At 37.7% G+C, this 22,917-nt stretch overlaps 2 protein-coding genes across 2 annotated transcripts; one reads left to right on the top strand and one right to left on the bottom strand.

The window, feature by feature from the left end:
- Positions 1-540: 540 nt before the first annotated feature.
- morn4 (MORN repeat containing 4) lies at positions 541-4,185 on the bottom strand. The gene is made up of 5 exons (XM_060871375.1): positions 4,001-4,185; positions 3,511-3,593; positions 2,839-2,949; positions 2,555-2,664; positions 541-2,155 (listed from the first exon to the last, which is right to left on the bottom strand). The coding sequence occupies exons 2-5, from the start codon at positions 3,579-3,581 to the stop codon at positions 2,007-2,009; spliced, it is 441 nt and encodes a 146-aa protein (XP_060727358.1). The 5' UTR covers positions 3,582-3,593; positions 4,001-4,185; the 3' UTR covers positions 541-2,006.
- An 8,164-nt stretch (positions 4,186-12,349) lies between these two features.
- On the top strand, positions 12,350-14,672 carry nkx1.2la (NK1 transcription factor related 2-like,a). The gene is made up of 3 exons (XM_060871500.1): positions 12,350-12,594; positions 12,679-12,725; positions 14,041-14,672. Exons 1-3 carry the CDS (start codon positions 12,494-12,496, stop codon positions 14,670-14,672), a joined length of 780 nt encoding a protein of 259 aa, XP_060727483.1. The 5' UTR covers positions 12,350-12,493.
- Positions 14,673-22,917: the final 8,245 nt, after the last annotated feature.

Below are 22,917 nucleotides of genomic sequence, written 5' to 3'. Positions count from 1 at the left end.
AAAGAAGGCCGTTTACCAGCGTCATTCCTTTGACCTATTCACAGACTAGATTATCTGCACTGTAAGACATGCCATAAAACAATATATAAATAAAATCTATTTAAATATCTTTATATTTCAAATGATCATCTAGCTGGTACACTTAAAAAATCTGGAAGTAATTATTTAATTCTGATTCTGTACGCTAACTGCCAGTATGCACACTAGAGGGCGCCGTTTTGTGAAATAAACCCTGTCCAGTCCTCAGTGTTAGACAGAAATGTGTTTTCTCTATAAATTACTCTTCTAGACTGGCAATTTGTGAAACAAAGCATCTGTTGATCATTTGCTGTGGTGGCAAAAACTAATCTTGCAAATAACTTTTGTGATATAATAAAAAAAAAAAAACGCCTAGTTGCATGTATCGCAGGGCATGTGATTTTTGTACAAATGAAAAGTCAGGCGTTGATGTTTAATGTTGCAGAGAGTGATTCAACAAATAAAAGTCACTTAGAAACTTTTTAATTCCTTTTTTTTCTTAAAGAAAAACAGATTTTCTGCATTTTCATTCTTTCCAAACTTTTCAAGCAAATACTGAAGTTAGTACACATTTTGGTATCGGAAAATAGACAAATTAAGTTTGTACAGCTCTTTTTGAAAACATTGCACATGGTAAAACAGTGTAACTACAGTTAGCTAAACAAACAAAAAAAAAACAAGAAATGTATTATTTAAAATTGTGTTGTGTATCAGTTATATTTTTTTCAGCTGTATAGTTAATATTTAGGCATCTACTATATCAGTGTAAAGCCATAACACTAATACCTTGTCGGTATTAAGAATAGGTGTAGTTTCCCTTAAGGCAGAGAAGATAGTGTCCATCACTATTTTTAATATCTAGTTTTTGTTCCTCCCCCTGCCTAACCGCGGGTTTCGGATCCGTTTACTCAATATCCGGCAGTCATTACGTGGATGATAAAAATAGAATCATTACACAAACTGAGTGACAAGTAGAATACTCCTCTGACATACAGATCAATGGACTACAGCCACATCCATGGTTATGTTGTCCTTAGAAGACGCACACCATTACTGAATGAATACTATTATGAAGATAGAGATGAAGCGTTTCCAGTCCTCCTCATAACCATTTGGAATAAAAAAAAAGATCAAATACATGCTTTTACAGTGCAGGTACCATAATTAGTCAGTCTAGCCTGACTTCAACTTTCGAGCCTCACATGTATCAGAACATATTACACAAAGTGCATGAAGAAAAATAAAACATACTGGTTAGAACGCACACAGCCAGGAGGATCACCTGTGTGGCGCTCTTCATTGTCCAGACTGCCTGATTTTAATTAAGAGCACATCACTGGCTTTGTACTCAAAATATGTCCACTGCATGTATAGGCTTAGAATGAACTCGAACATCAATACTGGATATCCAGTGTCTTTTTTTTTATGAGGTATATACAAATATTACATTTTCATATACATTTAAGTGAATTTATATTCAAGTCAGATTGTTTCTACCTAAATAAAAAGTGCCTGAAATAACATTTAAATATCATGTTAAATAAATAGATAAATAATAAAGAAGATGCACAATCAGTCTCACAAAGGCAAATAATCTCACTGTTACACACAAACTCCTCATTTCCAACACTCAATAGCCCCATGTTGTAGATGGTGACTTTGGTTTCTCCATTATTCAAGATGAAATAGTTCACACTGATGCATTAATAATAAATTTTGCACACAGTTTATATATACATACATACATACATATATATTAATATATTCTAAGCTAGAGGCATCAGATGCAGACCAGCACTGAAAAAAAGGAGACAGAGGGAAAAGAAACCCTGTTATCCACTCCTGAGGGTCTGCTTCAACGCCCACATGAAAAAGAGCTCTATGTGCAGATCCTCAGTTCTCTATGTTTACCTCTGCAGTAGGAGTGGAGTTTGAGAAGCTGATCTGAGAGCAGCAGCATGGTGATTATCAGATCATTTGTGTGTTGATCATACAGAGAGACTGCGTGCAGTGCAGGCTGAGCTCCGGGCCCTCTGCACCACCGCCTGGCTCTTCTCCCGCTTCAGTAGCTTGTTGTCAGAAAAGACCCCCTCATTCCGTGGAATACCATGGGAACCATCCGGAAATGTCAGTAAGCCTGCAAAAGATGCCAAAAAACAGTCAATATCCTTATTTATTCTCAATTATAAATGTTCTGCAAAAAAAAGACCATTAATGGTAAAACAATGTAATATTGTAAATGGCTGAAATTCCTGGGTAGGACCTGCTGGGGCTACTGGTGTACTGCAAGTCCAATGTGTTTATTGTATAGGATGATTATAATGCTAAATCCATGGATGAAAAAATTACAAGGGTCTCATTTATAACAACTAACTCTTAGCTTAGGCAGATCAGGCACATCTTTTATTTCATTTATGTAATTTTATTTTCATTTTCCACCCACTGCTCTTTTAAGTTCTTCTAAGTATTTACAGTCCCAGGTGAACAGTCAAATTCATGACTAAATCAGAACAGTAAAGAAAAAAAACGTAGTTACCATGTCCTTCCACACGACCATTTTTGAATTCTCCTTCAAACTTCATACCATCAAATCTGCTAAAAACTCCAACACCTTGGAATTTTCCTTGGGCAAATTCACCTTCATACCTTAAATTGAACAGCGGCAGATTGATTTGTATTGTACGCATTAAAACATACAACAGCCTTTAAAATCTCATAAAGCATGCCTGTTCAATAAGTATCAGGTTTCCACATTTACAGTAAATTATTAGTTTGACAAATGTTTAAATGTCACTGCAATCTGATTACATAATCTCATACCTGGATCCATCAGGGAACATTAAGATCCCAGAGCCATGAAACAGGCCGTTCTCGAAGTGACCCTTGTAACAAGTGCCGTCAGAGAACTTCAGCTGCCCTACTCCATGTCTCCTTCCTGAACAGGACACGTTATGCAAAACTTTATATTTCAATTTGGATATCTGAGGTAATACAAATTGTAATCAAATGTTTTAGATGTTGGGCAGTGCTTTTTCCATTTTACAATCGCACGGTATGAATAATTCAGGTTCTCCTTTCAGCAGGCCTCTTTTTCCAAGCTACCATCATCACTCGATACGTTACCGCAGCTCACTGACTATAATATACTGAAAGCTTTTAAATGCGGTCAGAGGGATATCTTGAGGGATTGAGTCATACGGTGGCATCTAACATTCGGCTGTTTGGCAAGTCTATGAACAGTGGATCCTATGTTGCATAAATAGACAAAACATACCCATGATTTACAAAACATTACAAAATGTGTTTCCTGAAAATGTAAGATTTAATATTGTATAGAAGCCACTGTATCCTACACACGCTAAAGCTGACAGTAATCCTGAACGTGCCACAGAAAAAATCTAACATGTCAAGCGATCAGAGTCGAAAGCAAATAGTCTGGAACAGCAGGAGCTGAGTTTCATAATGAAGCAGGAACTATACTGTAGATGAAACTTGCCTTCCTTCCATTCACCACTGTACTCTTCTCCAGTTGAGTAAGTGAAGGAGCCCCTGGTCAGTGTCATACCTCGACCACCCTGACAACACAAATTCACACAAACAGAAAACGATTACAACAACTTACACCTTCAACTACAGTGTAAGTTATATGTGCATATATACAACTACACCTATATGTGTAGCTCAAGGGTTTACACGAGGGAAGCATATGAGGGAATGTTATTTATATTGCTGTAGACTGGAACATATGGTTTAATTAAGACACCAAAAGCTGTCTCGACGGTACAGTTAACAGCATTATTACTGTTTCATTTTTTTATGTGAGGAGACTAAAGCAGAAATAATGGTCTAGTAATAATAATAATAATAATAATAATATTTAGGTGCATCTGTAGCACACACACAGCGAGCTAAAGCAGGAGGAGACTTCAGGCTAACCAGCGCTTTGCTCTGAGGGGACGAGACGCAATAAGAAGGCTGTTACCTGTATTATGTCCTTGTTGTCGCAAAAGCATGAAAACTCCTTTAGAAATGTGTAATTATGCCGGATTTCAGACGGGAGAAATAAAGCGGTATCGAGCTCTGCGGCAGCCTCTAGCTCGCTTCTCCTCTCCTGGCAACGCAAACCTGCACGGTGCACTTCCTGAAGATCGGCCTGTGTTATTGAACGCTTTTCTTAGCTATGCATTCAAACCGCATGCTGATTGGCTGGCTGTGGAACTTACGGGAACGCCGTTACTCAGTAGAGTGCTCGTGTGTCTGGGAATGTGATTGTAGATTCATTGCTGGGAAAGTGGGAAGGTGGGAAGGTGTTTAAAGCGATAACGCGTGAGGTAAGATCTACAAAAATACAGAGATGAAAACATTTACTGCGTCTAATAGACTAACACAGTCTATTCATCTGGAACAGTGACGGAACCTAATGTAAATGATTCTACACTGAAATGTAAACACACACGTGCTTCTCCATCACGGTTTATTCAGTGTACCAAATTGAACATATGAAGCTTTCAGTCACTGCACATTTTAGTCAAGTCTTCAGATTATTTTACATTCATGTATATATATATTTATTTAGTGGACTTGTTTACTCGGCTTATGCCACAATGTCATAACCATTTAATGTCATAACCTTATAACCTTCTACTTGTTGTTCCTTTAATGACAAAGCCTCAGAACTATTTACTTGTAATTTTCAACAATGTCCACACATCTCTGCACTGCTATAGCCTTTCTATTTATTCACTGTACATATATTACATGCTGTACATGTGTTTACATATATATCTATTTATATTACATACTGTACACATGCTACATATTTATCTGCACTTGTCTATTTGCACAATTGCTACTCTTTGCACTTCTAGTAGACACCAAACTGCATTTCGTTGCTGTGTACCTGTACCATGCAATGACAATAAAGCTGTCTATCTATCTATCTATCTATCTATCTATCTATCTATCTATCTATCTATCTGTCTGTCTGTCTGTCTGTCTGTCTATCTATCTATTACGCCGCATAGTACGTGTTTATCAGATAGACATACACATACACAGACATCTGACAATCTGCTAAAACAAAATGGTAGCTCATTTGCCAGCTAGTAAGTTATTTTCCAGCTTTCTTATTACTTGTCCAAATTGATCAATGAAGATTTTCTTATTGTCATACAATCTACATTCATCTACAAGCTCATATCAGTTTGAAAACAACATTTAACCATCTCGACATATTTTGTAGCTTTTCTGAGCAAGCCTGTAAGCAATCCATGCTGAATCTTTATTTCATAATACGGTCTGCATTTAGACCTCTGTCTTAATGCAGTGCCATCTAAGTCTCCTTCAGAAAGTTGGTGAGCTTATTATATAGTCTGTCTGACCCACTAGCTCTGTGTGACACCTAACTCAACACATCTGACAATTGATCTCTTCATCCTACACAGAACCATCCCAATTTTGAACTGGAGAGGATATTTATGACGGACTCTATAAACCTGAAGAGTCGGTAATGGGAAATGTCGATAAAAATCACTCCCTTGAGATGTATTGCTTGTAATACTGAGGATGAGTTGTTCTTGCTGGAGAATGGCCGTGAATTATATGGGGCTATAAGTCAGAGACCATCAGAATTGTCGGAAAAATGGCCCGGCATCATTGGACGTAATTTTTCAAAGAATTGGTACTATATTTTGCAAAGATTTGTGATATTAAATAGCCTAATGTGGTCTAATATTTTGGTCTTAGACTACCTCCATCTGGTTCATTTAATTTTGGTCTCATTTATTTTCAGCACATCCACACACATGGACAGAGTGTGAGAGACAGCAGGGGAAAGAGAGAATTTCTCTGTCTTTGACCTTCAGTGCCTCAACATCAAGCTCATAAGTACATGTACACACACAGGCACACACACATGCACAAAACCAGGGACTAATTTGCCCTCCTTTAGAGATCATTGCCCTTTACTGGTAATAAATCAGCATTGTGTTCATTCTCAGGGGAAATGGATGGTCAATTCCATAGCCCCCAGAGTGACAGGATGGGTTGTGCAAGCATCACTACACAAGCTGCCATTTAGCACCACATAATACACACACAAATACACACACACTGGGAGTCTACACAGTGAGGTGAGTCTGTTCTCCTTGCTAGAAAAATCCCAGAGGTCAACCCCAAAGGTAGATGGGGGTGGAACACAGGTTGTTGATGGTCATCTCTCTCTGAAGCTTAATTGGCCCATAAATCTCTGCATGCCAGATCATACAACAAGAGTTGTGAAAACCTAAGGTTCAAAAGCAAGGTGATCAGGATTATGGTGTCTCATTGTCATAATCACTACTTCTAAATTTCCAAGTCCAGAGTGCAAATGGAATTGTGTTTATAGAATAATAATTTAAAATATTTTAACAAGGCATTAATTTAATTGTTTATTTTCAGTAAGTGCTTTGTCGTGTTCAGGGTTTTAATAGATCCAGAACACTATCCAATTAACACTTGGCACTGGGTAGATGATTAACCTGGGATGTGATGCCAGTCCATCGCACACCACACACACATTCACACGAAGGGGAAATTTAATGTAGTCAGTCTGCCTACCATCATGTTTTTTCAGGACACTGGAAACCTGCACAGACACATGAGGAACATACCAAACTCCATACAGAAAGTAACTTGAGCTCAGAATCGAACCCTAGTAGTGATGTCTCACTGCTTCGCTGCTCCACCTGTTACACCATTATAACGTCCTTGTAATTAAGTTAATTAGGCCTATACAATGATATTACTTGTATGCATCAAATGGCAATGTAGTGCAAACAGAAAGAACTTGAAAGAATTGTAATTCAAATTCAAAGAGGTTTCTGGTCTATCTCAGTAGGATACTGTGAGTATATTTAAGTCAGAACAGCCTGTGCGGAATAGTCCTCTGCACATTTTGCAATGTGAAACTAAAGATTAAGATCAAAATGGTTCTTAAAAAATGTGACATGGTATACGGTGCTACCATCAACTGAACACCATATGTCAATAATGTGTCGGTACAGTCCTTTGCAGTCCTAGGGCCAAAGAGGGATATAGAGTTAAAATGGAGCATATCACACAGGGACACACACACACACACACACACACACCTTCCTCACGGCACAGAACCTTGTCAGACGAAAAAGAGCAATTAGGATAGAAATGAGGGGAAGTCACAGGGGATGTGGACGATGAAGACTTTATTGATTAGCGCGATTTCACAGATCAAGCTTTCACTGTAGCAATTACACTGAAGTCATTAGAGACCAGTGCTACAGGAGTAGCAAAAATGATTGTCTACACTGACTGTGATAGCAAAGTTAGCATAGTTACTGTAGCATAGTTACTTCTCTAAGAAACTATTAATGAACACCTTTTAGAAAAGATCAAAAATGAATTCCAATTAAATAAAAGCTTTTTTTGAAATCAATATACATGTCAGAGACCATAATGAAGAAATAGGAAAGGTTGATGAATAGGATGGATGGATGACACTTTGGCATTAAAGTCATTAGAGACATATCTGAGGAGGTGTGATGTGTAGTTGTAGGCTTTGGATTTATTATAAGCCGATGAGATAAATATACATAACAAATAACATAAGCTGAAAACAGTATGCATGGAAAGTGCAATATGTCTATGCTAAATATTTGATTATTATATTTAAAAAAAAACAGGCTAGAATAGCTTACTCATATTCTTATAGCTGTTGTTTTAGAAAGTATTAATTAGTAATAAGTAAAAAATTACTTAGTAATAAGTTACTAAGACAAATTAATAATACTGAGCAAAGGTCTGTTTGTAAAGGTTTCTGCTTCAGACCGATGGTACACACTCTACTGTTTAAGTGGTGTATAACCCTGGCGTACCCCTTCTTTAACTTTTCACATACAAGGTAGAGCATCTTTAAACCTTTAAACACAATTTAACCATCTTCAAACCATATTCCTTGCTCTCATATTTATTGTACATCTTCCCTATTCACTGCAATTATTGGTAACTAAAGGTTCCTGAATAATATGGTCTAAGATAAATAACTTTCTTAAGATGTTAATATGCCTGATGTTTAAGATGTACACATGAACACATTATGCTCATAAATGAATTGAGAGGATATCTGTGAGTACTGAACTTTTATAACTAGAAGCATGAATACCAAGGACAGTAGGATGAGCGGAGAGGTTAGCAGAGAGTGAAGCGGTGTGTGTTAAAGGGACAAACACAATCTGTTTCGTTCCTAAATAGAGATGAATCCGGCTTTGCTTCCTTTCTCTCAATCAGCCATGCTCGGCCAGTTTCGCCATGCCTCGCTCCCGCTAAACACCCATAACCATTAATCCCAGACATATTATTTATATTGTATAATTGTAAAGAGGATGAATTACCAATTATGGTTAGTGCTTAATTGCCCTTCATAAAGTTAGCTTCCCCCTGGCTTTAAAGTGGGCTATTTAAACAACGTAACTAATAACCCTATCCTTTACATGGAGAATACATCTTCATTGTTGAGAGCAGCGAGTGTGAGAGTCACTCCTAATTTAACGGGCAATCGAGGGAAGGCATGCAGGTGGCACCACAGGGACTCGTTAAGCGTTAATGAATTATGACACGACCTTCTGAGAACAATGAAGAATTAATGCAAGCTGTGACAGACAGAAGCTTGCATCTGCCTAAGTCCTGTATCTGTATCGCAAGGTCCTATACAGGATACTGCAGCTTGCACATTTGGATTTGTATGGCTTTGTATGTATGTCCACTTCAAAATGTAGTTATTTGAATATTCTCTGTCCTAAACATGCAGTACCTCTCTCCATAACTACATTGCAAACATCTGATACACTCCAACATCATATAACACTCCATACAGGACGGTGGCTTAGTGGTTAGCACGTTCGCCTCATCCCTCCAGGGTCGGGGTTCGATTCCCGCCTCCGCCTTGTGTGTGTGGAGTTTGCATGTTCTCCCCGTGCCTCGGGGGTTTCCTCCGGGTACTCCGGTTTCCTCCCCCGGTCCAAAGACATGCATGGTAGGTTGCCCAATGACGCCTGAGATAGGCACAGGCTCCCCGTGACCCGAGGTAGTTCGGATAAGTGGTAGAAGATGAATGAATGAATGATACACTCCATGAGTATATACAAGAATAGTATGACAGAAGCCATCAGTCCTTTACAGTGTCTTCAATGGACTGACAATTAAAGTGTCACATGAAGGCTAGCAGAGATATTTTAAAGAAAAATAATATTATTTTTTTGTTCTACAAAATAAAAGTGTCCAAATATTTTGATATTTTAATATTACCTTCCCACTGGAGACTGAGGAATTGTAAAACTTTTTACAGTAGATATTGGAGTAGGTGAACTGACCTTTACCTGTGTATTTGTTTGTGTGTGGGTGGGTGTAGGCTGGAGTGGTGATCTGTTAGTGAGGGAATGACAGAGTCTCTTGGTGTAATTACCCTCTCCTGCAATGATGCAGCCCTTTAACAAATTGCTCACCGACTTTCCACATCTGCTCCATGTCAGCATCTGGCAGAGGCGCTCAGCCATCCCGGACGCAGTGAAGAGCCCTCATTAGAGCCAATGCTGAACAACTAGCAGTGCTAGGACAATTATGGGGCAATGAAGGCGACCTTGTACACACCTCAACACCCTAATATTTTTTCATTTGTAGTAGAGAGCCAAAAGAGTATCTCGACATTCTTGACATTGATTTAAACATTCATATTATAACACACAAAGCAAATGAATTTATTGATGCTTTTAGACAATTTAATCTTTTTTGTATTGATGATGTATAACTGCCTCATTTAACATGAAATGGGTTTTTCTATGCTGTCTGTTGGAGTCTTCAGTGCATCTACTGTCTACAGTACTTTTTATTCGCACCAGAATACCTCATTCAGGATTTCCTGTTCTCACATTTCAGACTTCAAAAGACACGGTGGACCCTCTATTCCTTTGTCCAAACCTAATTTGGACATGAACAGAAGGGACATGGGCTGACAAAGGGAATAGCTCTGTCTGTGAAGGGACCCACCCAGTGATGTGAATTCCACATTATACAAATTATCCAATGTTTAGCAGACTGCACGTCTTCCTGGTGTGCTGCTGATTTTATGGAAGTGGGAATGCAGAAACAGTGGGAGATTTTGTCCATAAGTGTGCCCTCTCCACAGGCACCCTTGGTCCCTGGCTGTGATCTCTTCAGATCTCTGCTGCCTGGAGCATCGCTCTGTGGACATAACTGTTCCCAGCAGCTGCTGCTCTTTTTAGGAAGCCTACTTTCCTCTTGCAACTTTTGTACTAACAATACCTGTATTCTAATTGTTACTGAGACACACTTTTGTTTCCTAGCCCTGTGTAAACAAATGTGTGTGCGGTGTGGGCCACAGAGAGGAAGTTGTAAACCATCAATAAGAGCTCATTCATATGGAGTTCCCAGTTACTGGTCTTACATATGCTAATTAAGACAAACAGCACGCTCAGTGGGGACACAGACTGGCTCATGTTTGACCGTTGCAGTCAAGAAACATGGTGGGTCACCTACTACTGAAAAAGAAGGCAGAAAAAAATCTTTTGTGCAGGAATTTGCAGGATGGCCTACAAACTAATTTGATTTCATTTTATAATTATTTTCAGACATTTTTGCCAAATTGGAAGGAGGAATACAGTTTAATCATAAAATTATTTGGGTAATCTTTGTCAGTTCTGGGATTATAAACCCACAACCTTCATTAGTACTAGTACATAGAACTGAGTATATCTACTATATTATCCAGGTGGATTGACCAGTGGATTTTTAAGATATTTCATATATATCTAAAAAAAAAAAAGAGAGAGAGAGAGAGAGCTATTTCTAGCTTCTAAGATTTTATGTTACCTTAAACATTGTTACTTGAAATCCGATGGAGTGAAAGCATCCATAAAAAACCCATATAAAGGACAACATTTTAGACATTGTGTTTAGTAAGCGTAGTAAGTGAACTACCTAATCGTACAGTCACATGACTTAATGGTTCAATGATAAACCCCTCTTTAGTGAGACCAAGCATTATTGGGCTCTTTTATCAGTGTTGGACAGCCGCTGAGCGCATTGATCCGCAATGTAGGTGGCCTGAGTCCTAGCAACAGTTACGTTATAAATATGATCAAAACTATGATCAGATAGTACATGGCAATGCAAAGTGATCATAATAATCCTGAACACATGTAGGAGATCCAGTCACCTTAAACAAAAAAAAGGTGTGTATTCTCTTACATAGACCCCTACTGACAGAAACCCCTAACAGAAAAGACTTTTTTTTACTAATTAATTTATCTTTACATATCTTTTTTTTTTACATAACACGTTGTGTACATGTGTTTTAGTTTCATCCCATATGAAAGCACATACACATACATGTGAAATGTATGTTATTCTTCAGTAAGGTTAATTTCATTTCTAAAAAAAAAAAAGGTTAAGCTTTATTATGTGTAAACATTTTGATGTTTGAAATGTTAATATGTGAAAAGAGAAGCGAAATGTTTATGGTTATAATTTTCTGAATAGCTGATTAGACAAATTAAAGATGAGTTTTAGAAAAATTGCTCTTCAGTGGTTACTCATTAGATAATAATGTTCTGTTTGGAACATTTGCTAACTGGGAATTATGCTACTATTTATAAATATGCTATGTGGGGTTACTTCTAAGGGACAAATACAGAACCCTTAAACGTTCTCAATTTTCTGAGTGTGTAGTGATTTTTCCCATTTTGTAGAAATAGCCAAGCCTGTGGCAATTACCTGTAAATTTGTACCAGGATTTTGTTCACAAAATAAAATAAATAAATAAATAACATTATGAAAAACACATTATGACAAACACTTTTTTCGGATTCTTTTATTTACCTGTGCTGAAGACAGCTTGTGAATTAGACTTAATTTCTATTGATGGGGTTAAACGGTCCAGTGCTCTCGTCTTGCCACCTGCCACTCCAGCCTCCCTGTGGAGCAGAGCATTTTATTGATTTAAATGTGTAGGAATTTAAGCGCCGGCTTGTTTAAGCCAATTAAGAGAGACCAGCTTAACGTCTAAACGTCACCTTGTCAGTCACGTGTCCTGAGAGCGCGCGTGTCTGTTTGAAAGCGGCTCTCGGTAAAGAGCGCGCCCCTTTCCTTCTATACATTCCGCGAAGTGGACGCACACCTCTCCATCTACACAGACGACGGGAAGAGCTCGCACACCACTCCATTCACACACACTTTAGTAGTCACCAACGCACTAGCAAGAGTGGACACATCTCTCCATGCACACATATTCACACCTCTCCAATCACCGTCAAGAGCCGCATCCGCACCAGTGTATCTCCGACGTTAAACAGCAAAGGGTCAGGAGCGCGAGGATAAACAAGGCACATCTCTAACGTCCTCATTCTCCTGACAAATTGCCCATTCTGGGCAGCGCGCCCGACTTAACATGTTTGAACTGCAGGACCCCGCGCTGAAAACAACAACTAGTCGCAGAATTTCCTTTTCAATTATGGACATTCTGGACCCACACAAGTTCACAGGTAAAAAGCTAGATGGACTTTTCACAGAGAACAACGAGACGACTTTCTGGAGCACAGAGTTTGGAAACATGTCCAGTTCACTCTCTGGCAGAGAGACTCCTTCTCAAACGGAGTCGTTAATTATCAGTAATAATCCAGGTAAAACACGATACTTTTTTTTTTTTTTTTTTTAATGGTGCATGGTTTAATCTGTGTGCAACACCCTTAAACTCCAATCAAGGTGAAATTGCATTACCGTTTAAAGATGAATATCTGCTTATGCAATGTCAGGGCACTTTTTTATTACAATTATTCAAGTAAAAATGTTAAAAGGTACCCAAAAGTACTGCACAGTGGTTTGTGGTTGTAGAGAAAGAGTCTAGTTTTTAGACGTGCTTATTTATTTATTTATTTATTAATTTATTTATTTATTTGCCAATTTTTACTCATCTGTATACGACCTTCCCCTAATTTCCAAGGCCGTGTTTCCTTCCCTAGTCACAAAGAGCCTCTTGCTGCAGTTGAGAGTGTGATTGGCATAGGGGCAGGGAGGGCAGATAATTGTTTAAATCGTCCCATTGAGGATGCCTGCGCTCACTTTGATCGATATTCCATTACTGGATCCTGCATATCTCCCTCCAGCACCTTGCAGGTAGCTACAAACTTTAAACCCCCTTCCATGTCTGATCCCAAATATCGCTCGATTAAAACTTCCCTTTAAATAGATGACATTTATCGATTTGCCGACAAATATGAAACTCTATTAGCACGTCACGGGTAGATGGTAGGGCTGGATTTAACCGGGATTTCTTTCTGCGACATGACATTTGAAGCGATGTGTGATTTATAAATTATTACGGGATTATAGCCCAATCCACCCAAGTCCCCTTTTTAACCTTCGCTTGGTTGCTCACACATAACCGTCGATCTATATATCCACCTTGTCCATGGTCCTGATCCTGCGCTATACCAGGCGAATATTTTATTACAGACTGAATTACTAGGAAGAAATGTCTCATTTTTAGTTCTCTGTTTGTTTGTGTTTTGTTTGTGTGTAGCCTTTAAACAATGAATGTTGTCGAACACATTCTATACAATTGTGTTTTTTTTTTTTGTTTGTTTTTTTTAATAAAAATTTGTTTGGGAATTCTTTTAATATAATTTTCTCCATCTCCATTAACTTTACATTAGCAGACATGATTACTGTTATTATTTTTAATATCATGCTGAATTGATGGAGTATTTATTTTTGAAGCTGTCAACATTACTAGGAAAGGAGTTTACGGTCATATATAGTGGAAGGATTTACATTCAGGATAATTCAATTCAATTAATTGCGTAAAAATTATACTTTTGAGCGTTGGGATTCAACACTGCATCACATTTGAAAATGGATTGTATTAAACTTATGAATTCTTGATGTTATTTTACGGTGGTGGCCCTATTCTGACAGTAAGTGTTTGAAAATTAACAGGTGGGTGCACAGAAGAAGAGCAGTGTAACTCGCTCCTCACACCTGATGTGGAGACAACCACCTCCCTTGGAGACACACACCCACGGCTCTCGTGTCCTAATGACCCGGATGATGCGGACGGCGATGAAGAAAGCAGCAGCGTTAACAGTGTTGCAGACTCGTCGGGTACAGAGGATCCCGCGCGCCGCCGCCGCCGGTCCCGGTCCGATCAGGGGAGCGCGCGCCCCCGACGCGCCAGAACCGCCTTCACCTACGAGCAGCTGGTGGCGCTGGAGAACAAGTTCCGCGCAACGCGCTACCTGTCCGTGTGCGAGAGACTAAACCTGGCGCTGGCGCTCAGCCTGACAGAGACACAGGTAAAGATTTGGTTTCAGAACCGCAGAACAAAATGGAAGAAACAAAACCCGGGGGCTGCAGACAATATCCTGCAACCCCCGAGCTCGAGCGTGAGTCCGGGTGTGGGACTTTGCGGGTCAGCCGTGGCGGGATTTCACACTTTCCCACCTTTCAGCGGGGGAAATGGTATTTTCCACTCTTCCAGCGCTGTACCATTATCACCATCTGGTACGCTCCTGCGCCCCTTCTTTTCTAGCGGCTACCTGCAGCCCACCTTCTTCCAGCCTCATTTATAAAAGGACGAAAAAGTGACCTGCTAAAGGAATGGAAGTGGAATGACGAACAAAACATAATCACAGGACATTAAACTGGTCTTTTTCATGCCATTCTGGTAGCTCCAAGACACATGATTATGCAGAACGAATGCCAAAATATTTCCAAGATAGTTATTCTAGGACTGAAGATAAAACACATATAATTCAGCCATGAGTCGCATTTTATAAACTAAGAACAAACCCTGTTAATATTTGATACAACTGCAGCAAAATTTATCTTGTTGCAGGATGCATTAGCGGATCCTCTCATTTAAAAATGTGTTTATTTCATTGATATAAATCATGTAAGTCTTATAAATGCCATTAAATTCAACTATTTAACAGTATATTCTGAAAAACGGAACGTGAAGAAAGGAAATGTATAATAATAAAACCAGATTGAGTAAAGCGGTTTGAATTCTTAATTTCACATGTCTGGTTTAACAGCAAGAGGTATTGTACACACACACCACACACACACACACACACGCACACACACACACACACACACACACACAGAGGAAGAGAGAGAGAGAGAGAGAGAGAGAGAGAGAGAGAGAGAGAGAGAGAGAGACCTTGTTACACTGTGGGTAAATAAATGAATAAAATCGTTGCAACTGATACAACCAATCAAGCATGCATACACACACAGGGGTCCATGGAAACGTACAGTATTACACAGTCGGTCTTAGTAAGTTGTATAAGGAAATGGGTAATAATAAAACTCTTAAGCGATACAGAGATTTCTGTGTTTCAATGTTACTGTGTTTCCACTGGGTGGCAGTACAGACTAATTTATATTGAAGCTACTGCAAGCAATCTTTCATTTAATCTACACATACCCAGTGATTTGATTCAAATATTTGATTTCCAAACTTCACTGGACGATTCAATGTATGGAATAAAACATTATTGACAGTGAGGACAGGGGAAAATAAGCACCACCGGTGTAGTTAACCAGCTGCAGGTTTATTCATAGCAATTTGTTAAATTTAATGATGAATGAGGTAGTATATTTATTTTTTTTTAATATATTTAATTTTGTAGAATATCTGTCAAGAATTCAACAGTGTGTTACAAAATTAAAGCAACATACAACACGCAAAAGAAATAACAAAACTCATATGTTGTCTAGATCTATTCCTTGTACGGTGTGTGTGTGTGTGTGTGTGTGTGTGTGTGTGTGTGTGTGAGTGTGTGAGTGTGTGTGAGTGTGAGAGAGAGACAGAGAGAGAGACAGACAGACAGACAGACAAACAGACAAACAGACTAAGAAGCTTTCTGAGAACTGTGTGATTTCTATTCTTCTTATCCAGTCTGTTCTTCAATCTGGGCCCTTTCTATTCAGCCCACCTCAAGCTGTTTCATTCTGCCTTTTAAACTACCACATGCTCAGAGCTGTACAAGATTTTATATAATAATAGTTCACATCTATCAGTCTGTATTCAACAAATAATGAATAAGATTTATCAAATTGTATAGAGTAAAAGTCTCTACAGTTTGTCTCTTTCTTTATTTATACATTTTTGCACATTGACTATACGCTGAAATCAAAAAATCATTGCATTCTGAAATTGAGCAGTAGTGGAGGATGTCTTTTTATGTGTGTGTCTGTGTGTGTGTGTGTGTGTGTGTGTGTGTGTGAGAGAGAGAGAGAGAGAGAGAGAGAGGGAGAGGAGGAGAGAAAGAGAATTTTAGACAGAGCCTGGGAGGATGTTGTCAGCTCCATATTGGGGCAACTGGGAAATGAAAAATGAATAAAGTACCATTTGAGTTTGAGGATTTAAGAATTTCATCATGCCTCAGTACTCACACCCTGCTTTTTTTCTCTCACTAGCTCTCTCTCATATTTTTATGGTTTTGGTGTAAAAGGGTACACAAAAAGGCTGCACCACTGCTGATCAATATTATATCTATTTTTTGCAGATTGCAGAAATTGGAGTGAGGTGTGGTGCTGTATAGCTAATGTGTAAGGATGAACTGTATTTGCTGCTGTCCTGACACACACCTTGCATACAAAGATGTACAGCTCTCTTCGTTATTATGTGCTGTCATTTCCACATGTATGGGGAGATCACGAATTGTAAAATCATCAGTGGTAAAATCATATCTCTACTTTATACAGAGCATGTGTGGTAGTGTTGGAAAACCCATGACATGTTGGTGTGGCTGCAAACAAGTGTATCTTACCAAAATAAAGCTTTCTGACAGTGTAGTTAAGGTATATTTTCACTCACAGGATTAACCACACTCAATAACCTCCCCTTAGTTGTAGTTTTAGATAATTTTATTATTGTAGACTGCACAAATAGTAAACACAATACCAGGTCAGTAATCTTTATAATTCCATACTTTATTTTGCAGCTCATAATTTGCGGAGTAGCTTGTCTGGTCTCCAAGACCACTTCACATCTGTCAAGACCACTTGCTGTGGGCTGGTATGTAATTATTGTTTAACGTTAAATTGCACTGCAAGCCTGCATCATAGTTTCTCTTTAGTCCTTGATTATGGTTTGTTCTTTTTGTGATCCTTTTGTGCTTGATTCTCCTTTATCATTATACGTGTGTATAGTGTGCTTATATCTCTTCTGGGGTTTACTTTCAATAAGTCATTGTATCTTTTTAATGAAAGCCAATTCTCCTGCTTCTTGATATGACAAACCTAAGCATCTTAACTGAAATAGTGTACAAATTTCTCTATCTGAATACCCGACTGTGGTGTTGTTGCAGACTCACTCTCTAGTTGCAGCCCCTAATGTAATACTATCACGCCACATTCTGGTGTATTCAGGAGGATTACTTTAGGGTATTGCATCAGCTTTTAATACAATTCATCCTTCTAGCTTTACCACATTTGCTGTAGTTGTATACCTTCTATATAGATAGAGTATATACTGTAGTTTCAGCTATTAATGCAATTTCCCTTGTCTACACAGACACAGAGATCATGTTCAGTATATAAAGAACCAGTTTAACAAATAAATCTGGAAAAAATATTTGTCTGCTTATAGGAGTTTTAAATGGCAGCATAATTTCTAACCTCATGTACTGAATGATGTGGCATGGTAGCACAGTGGCTAGCATTGCTGACCTGTCAGCATTAGGGTACTTGGTTTGTTCCTTCGTATGCGCTCAGATGTCTGTCTGTGTGGAGTTTTTCATATTTTCCCCATGTAAACATCTGGTTCTTCAGATACTCTAGTTTCCTTCCTCCTGACAAAAGCATGATTATAGGTAGATTTGCTACACTAAATTGTCCCTAGATGGGAATTTATGTGTGCATAGTGCCCTCTGATGGACAGTCGTTCCATCTGGAATGAATTTTCCTGTCTTGAGTTCTGTGTTCCTGGGAAAGGCTTCAGACCCACTGTAAACCAGACCAGGATAAAGTTTTTGCTGAATGAATGATGAATGAATGTAGTGAAACAGTGTGCTGTTTATAAATACTGTAAATACCAGCTGTACCTACCAAATTATCCACAATGCATATTTACTGTTGCTTAAACTGTAACACAAGGAATTTAGCCAACAGAAGAACCTCACAGAATTAATTAGTAATTTACGTTGGCCGAAAAGTGCAAAACAAATTAACAAATCCGAAAACAAATTAACAAATCCGAAAACACATTAACAAATCCGAAAACAAATTAACAAATCCGAAAACAAATTAACAAATCCGAAAACAAATAAACAAATCCGAAAACACATTAACAAATCTGAAAACAAATTAACAAATCCAAAAACAAATTAACAAATCCAAAAACAAATTAACAAATCTGAAAACACAACGACAAGTCAGACAACCCGGAAGAGGTTGGTATAGATTGTGAATGGAAACTTACCGATCATTGGACGAGACACCTTTCATTCACATGTATATCTTGAATGACAGGTGTCTTGTCCAATGATCGGTATGTGTTCCAATCACAAACTATACCAACCTCTTCCGGGTTGTGTGTTCGTGCACCGATTCAGACAACCCGGAAGAGGTAGGTATAGTTTGTGAAGACACCTGTCACTTAAGGTATACATGAAGTTCAACAGTCTGCCGCAGGGAAAAGTTGGAATGGATGGATGGAATGGATTACTGTGGATTAATTCTGTTATTTTCTTATATTTAAACGGAGAACTTTACACATTACACATAAGATTCCATACCTGTATATCTTGAGTGACAGGTGTCTTGTCCAATGATCTGTAAGTTTCCATTCAAAAACGATACATTACCATTTCCGGGTTGTCTGACTTGTTGTTGTGTTTGTAGATTTGTTAATGTGTTTTTCGGATTTGTTAATGTGTTTTGCACTTCTCGGCCACCGTAGGTAGTAATTGCCTCAGCACTGATTTAAAAGTTATAAGACTCCAAAGACCGATGTGGATGATGCTTAGTACTGAAGTGTACTTAATATACTTCAAATATCTGTTCCATTAAAAATGTTTGCTATAATGTTTTAGGCTACCTGATAATAAATGAGGTTTCATGTGAGGTAATATAGTCATGACAACAGAGTACCCAAAGACTTAGATATACTGAATTCTAGGAATCTATAAAGGTTTCAATATCCTCTTTTCAATTTTATTGAAATCCTATTTCAATATCCTTTAATTTTTTTCAATTTCCAACCATTTCTGAGAAAGATTTCTAAATAGAATCACAAAGTGGAATTTACTTAATCGTCATTTTGCCTAGGGTTAAAAGTTAAGGCTTTTATAAAGATACATTTATTCTTTTATTTATGTAAAAAATGCATTAAACAGTCATGTTTATTAATATATTAATATATATTACATTTTCTGCAAATTATATAAAGAGCAGCTGTTTTTACTCAAGATGTGTTGGCATCTCGCAGCATAGTCAGAACAGAATCTGTAAATGAAACTTTCTGCCATTTTAGGGGTAAATACATTTTAAATGCTAAAACTTCTTGAAGATTTATACAACAGAAAAACGCACTGCAGTTCAGTTAAATATGAAGTTTTCAGAACTTTGTATAAAGAAAAATAAACTTTCCCCATGTGAATCGTATCCATGTTTTACATTCATTCTCTACAGGACATCTTTACTCTATACACGACTACAGAACATTATTTCCAGTCAAAACACACTGAATGTAAAGGAGACCACTGGGGAAACACTAGCTATTTTTATTGGTTTATTTAAGACCTAGATTTTTATAAATCAACATGGATTTATTTTGGTATTGCCTCTGGGGAGATTCTCATGCCATAGTCTCACAAACCAGACTTCTAGCATTCACTAGAGAAGTGAATTAGGTTTTCAGCATTAGGTTTTTGGCCATTTTAAGATTAAAACTTTAAATTCCTCTTATCAAATTAATTCCAGTTAACTGTAATGAAAACCATTTCAGAGAGAGAGAGAGAGAGAGAGAGAGAGAGAGAGAAAGATAAAGAGATAGGTAGATCACTTTTTTTTTTACCAATGTTATACCTTACACAACAGGGGGACGGTGCTATATTGGCTGCTTTTATGATTATTATTTTACCTTTCCAAAAATAAGCATATGATATTGCATATGATAGCATTAGCAATATTATCTTTCAGCTATGGTGTTATGTCAATGTAAAAATCAATCAAAAGAGACAGCTTTTTGTATGTTTGAGTGAGATTCTTATATTGATCTAATGCCATTCTCTGCTCAGTCTAATGATAGCACCAGGCTTGTGTATATTGCAATGCAGCTTATTAAAGACAGAACACAGTTGAAAGTATGCATGTCATCCAACATAAAATGCTAGAGGACCCAGTTGTGACCCAGCTTTAACGTTCTGGCTGTCTTGAGGTGTTGCTTTGCTATTTAAAGATAATTCCTCGTCCACATAATTCCATTATATTTTAATTTCCACCAATCCCTTTTCCATCCCCATGCTTCACAGTTGGGACAGTGGCATTATCTTGAGATTAAAATACACAACTTTTTTGTTCCAGATATAGCACTAATCATTATGAACAAACACTCAAATTCATGTATCAGCTGACCAGAAAACACTTCTCCTCTGGCTTTTTGATGCTGGTTTAAGAGTACCAGTCTATGCAATGATCAACAATCTCAATGATGGATGTGCATAAATAGATGTGATATTAAAATTTGTGCCTACTTCTTGAATGCCTCAGTGTCTGTGTGTTTCCCAAGATTTTTATATTTGCATACAGCTGTTTGAACAAACAGTTCCGATAGCTTCAGTTGTTGGGAAATTGCTGCTAAGCAGGAATTTGTGGTGGTCCAGAATTTCTTTATGAGATCTAAGCTGAGTTGCCTGGAGTTTCCCATGGTATTAAGAGCAAACAAAGCATTGTTTCTAAAGGTAGACACTTTACAGCCACAGGCGCAAGCCCAAAAAACTCCTAATTAAGAAATGTGGCCAGATTTTATCAGAAAAAAAGACAATAAACCAATTTCTGGAATTTTCCATACTGTAAAGATACATTTAACTAAACTAGACTAATGTAAACTTATCCTATTCAAATTCTGATATTGTGAAATAATGGGATGTGGAAGCTTATTGGTAAAGGTGTTAGACTACCAGTTGAAATGTTGTGAGTTTAAATCCCAGGGACACCAAGCTACTTCTACCCTGAGCAAGGTTCTTAACCTTCAGTTATGTAAGTAAATGTAAGTTGTTCTGGATCAGGGTGGTCTGCTGTTAAATATCATGTCTCTAATTCACTGTTTTAAAATGATAACTGATGTGAACAGAGTAGAAAAACTGAGACTAAATATGTTTAACATATGTGAATACAAGCCTTTAGTCACAACTGAACGTGCTACTATTTCCTGCAATATGTATTGTTAACTGTATTGTTAATGTATTGTTCTCACTTAAAAAAGTAACTGTGCTGTGCGAAAAAAATACCCTTTACCAAAGTTCGGTGTACATGCCACTTCATTTAACATGAGATCCTGTTAAAAATAAGGCTGTTGTGAACTGTTTTAAGAATAGCGCCAGGTTAAATGAGGGTTAATAAAACTTTTACTAATAATAATACCATGATAACTTTAATCTTTATTAATAATCTTTAATCTTAAAGATTTCCATACACCAAAAATTACAAATAAACTTTTGGCTTATCTTTGAATCCTAAAACACTCTTTTTTGTATTTCAATGTTCACTGGTTTTCTGTTGCAAATACTGCACAGAAGTACATACACTGTGCATGGAAGTGCAGATAGACAATCAAAATGCAGTCTTCAGAATTCTGACACGTGTGGCCCATGGACAGAACATCTGAGAGTAAGAGTAAAGCGTGCAATCTCTTTCTGTCTGTCTGGAACCATAAATCAGTTTTGTGTAATCTGGGCTTACTGGCTCTTTCTCTATTGCCAATAGATGGCAGGATGTAGGTCATTAGACATTTGTTGTAAATCTTTCCATTGTCTTGTCTCTTCTTTTTTTTGCTCTGTGTCTTTGCACCAACACTTTCTTTTTCGTCTCTTTCATTCTCGTTGTTTTAATGATTGTTTATATTTATTCTTGCTAAATGGCTTGAATTGTAAAATATAGTAATAGATCATATTACAATTTGCTTTAAAGATTTTCTAGCATCCTTTGACTGTCTTTACAATATCTTGGTATTTTTGAAATCTTCATTTTTTTTCTCTGCTATGTAAACAGCACAAAAATGTCATGTTTCTGCTAAGCTATTGCCTATGTTTTAATATCCAGACTGATATAGACACACTCAAATGAGAATTGTTTTCCATCCTGGGTCTGGTTAGTGACCTTACTGAATAAACTGATTGAATAGGTCTGTCCTTTTCTGTAGACTAGATGGCAACAGATTGAGAGGAACATTGCCTGATTGTGCTATAATGCACCTTTTTATGAAAACTGATTGATCACTTTCGTATTCAGCTTTACAATGTGTCACCAAAAGATAGCCTTTTGAATTGGGAACTTGAATAAAGATCATTATTTTGGGGCCTGGCAGCTGCTTGTGAATTTCAGACTCAAGCTATTCATATCATTAGAACTGATCTATTGTTTCCAAGCGTGACCTGAATATTTGATGTTGCAAATCATGTTACCATAATAAGAAGATAGAAAGGACTGAATGATAAAGAGCCAAGTATATGAAAGCCCTTTGTTTTTCATAAAAGTTTGTCTGATTAACAGGCTGGTACTCAAACATGACCACCATGCAAAACTTGCAGAATAAAACCAGGGTCCTGAGAGACCCTGAAAAACAAAACACATGAGTATTTTTAG

This window comes from Tachysurus vachellii, chromosome 6, assembly GCF_030014155.1.
Source record: "Tachysurus vachellii isolate PV-2020 chromosome 6, HZAU_Pvac_v1, whole genome shotgun sequence".
Taxonomy (NCBI): Eukaryota; Metazoa; Chordata; class Actinopteri; order Siluriformes; family Bagridae; genus Tachysurus; species Tachysurus vachellii.
The sequence above is the reverse complement of the archived record's forward strand: the minus strand, read 5'-3'. Positions and strand labels throughout refer to the sequence as shown.

Coding starts and splice junctions, on each gene's coding strand:
- morn4 (XM_060871375.1), bottom strand. CDS start 3,581: ATGACACTGACCAGGGGCTCCTTCACTTACTCAACTGGAGAAGAGTAC. Junction 2,665..2,838: donor ATGTTCCCTGATGGATCCAG/GTATGAGATTAT, acceptor GTTCAATTTAAG/GTATGAAGGTGAATTTGCCC. Junction 2,156..2,554: donor TGGTCGTGTGGAAGGACATG/GTAACTACGTTT, acceptor CATCTTTTGCAG/GCTTACTGACATTTCCGGAT.
- nkx1.2la (XM_060871500.1), top strand. CDS start 12,494: ATGTTTGAACTGCAGGACCCCGCGCTGAAAACAACAACTAGTCGCAGA. Junction 12,595..12,678: donor CACAAGTTCACAGGTAAAAA/GCTAGATGGACT, acceptor ACTCTCTGGCAG/AGAGACTCCTTCTCAAACGG. Junction 12,726..14,040: donor AATTATCAGTAATAATCCAG/GTAAAACACGAT, acceptor GAAAATTAACAG/GTGGGTGCACAGAAGAAGAG.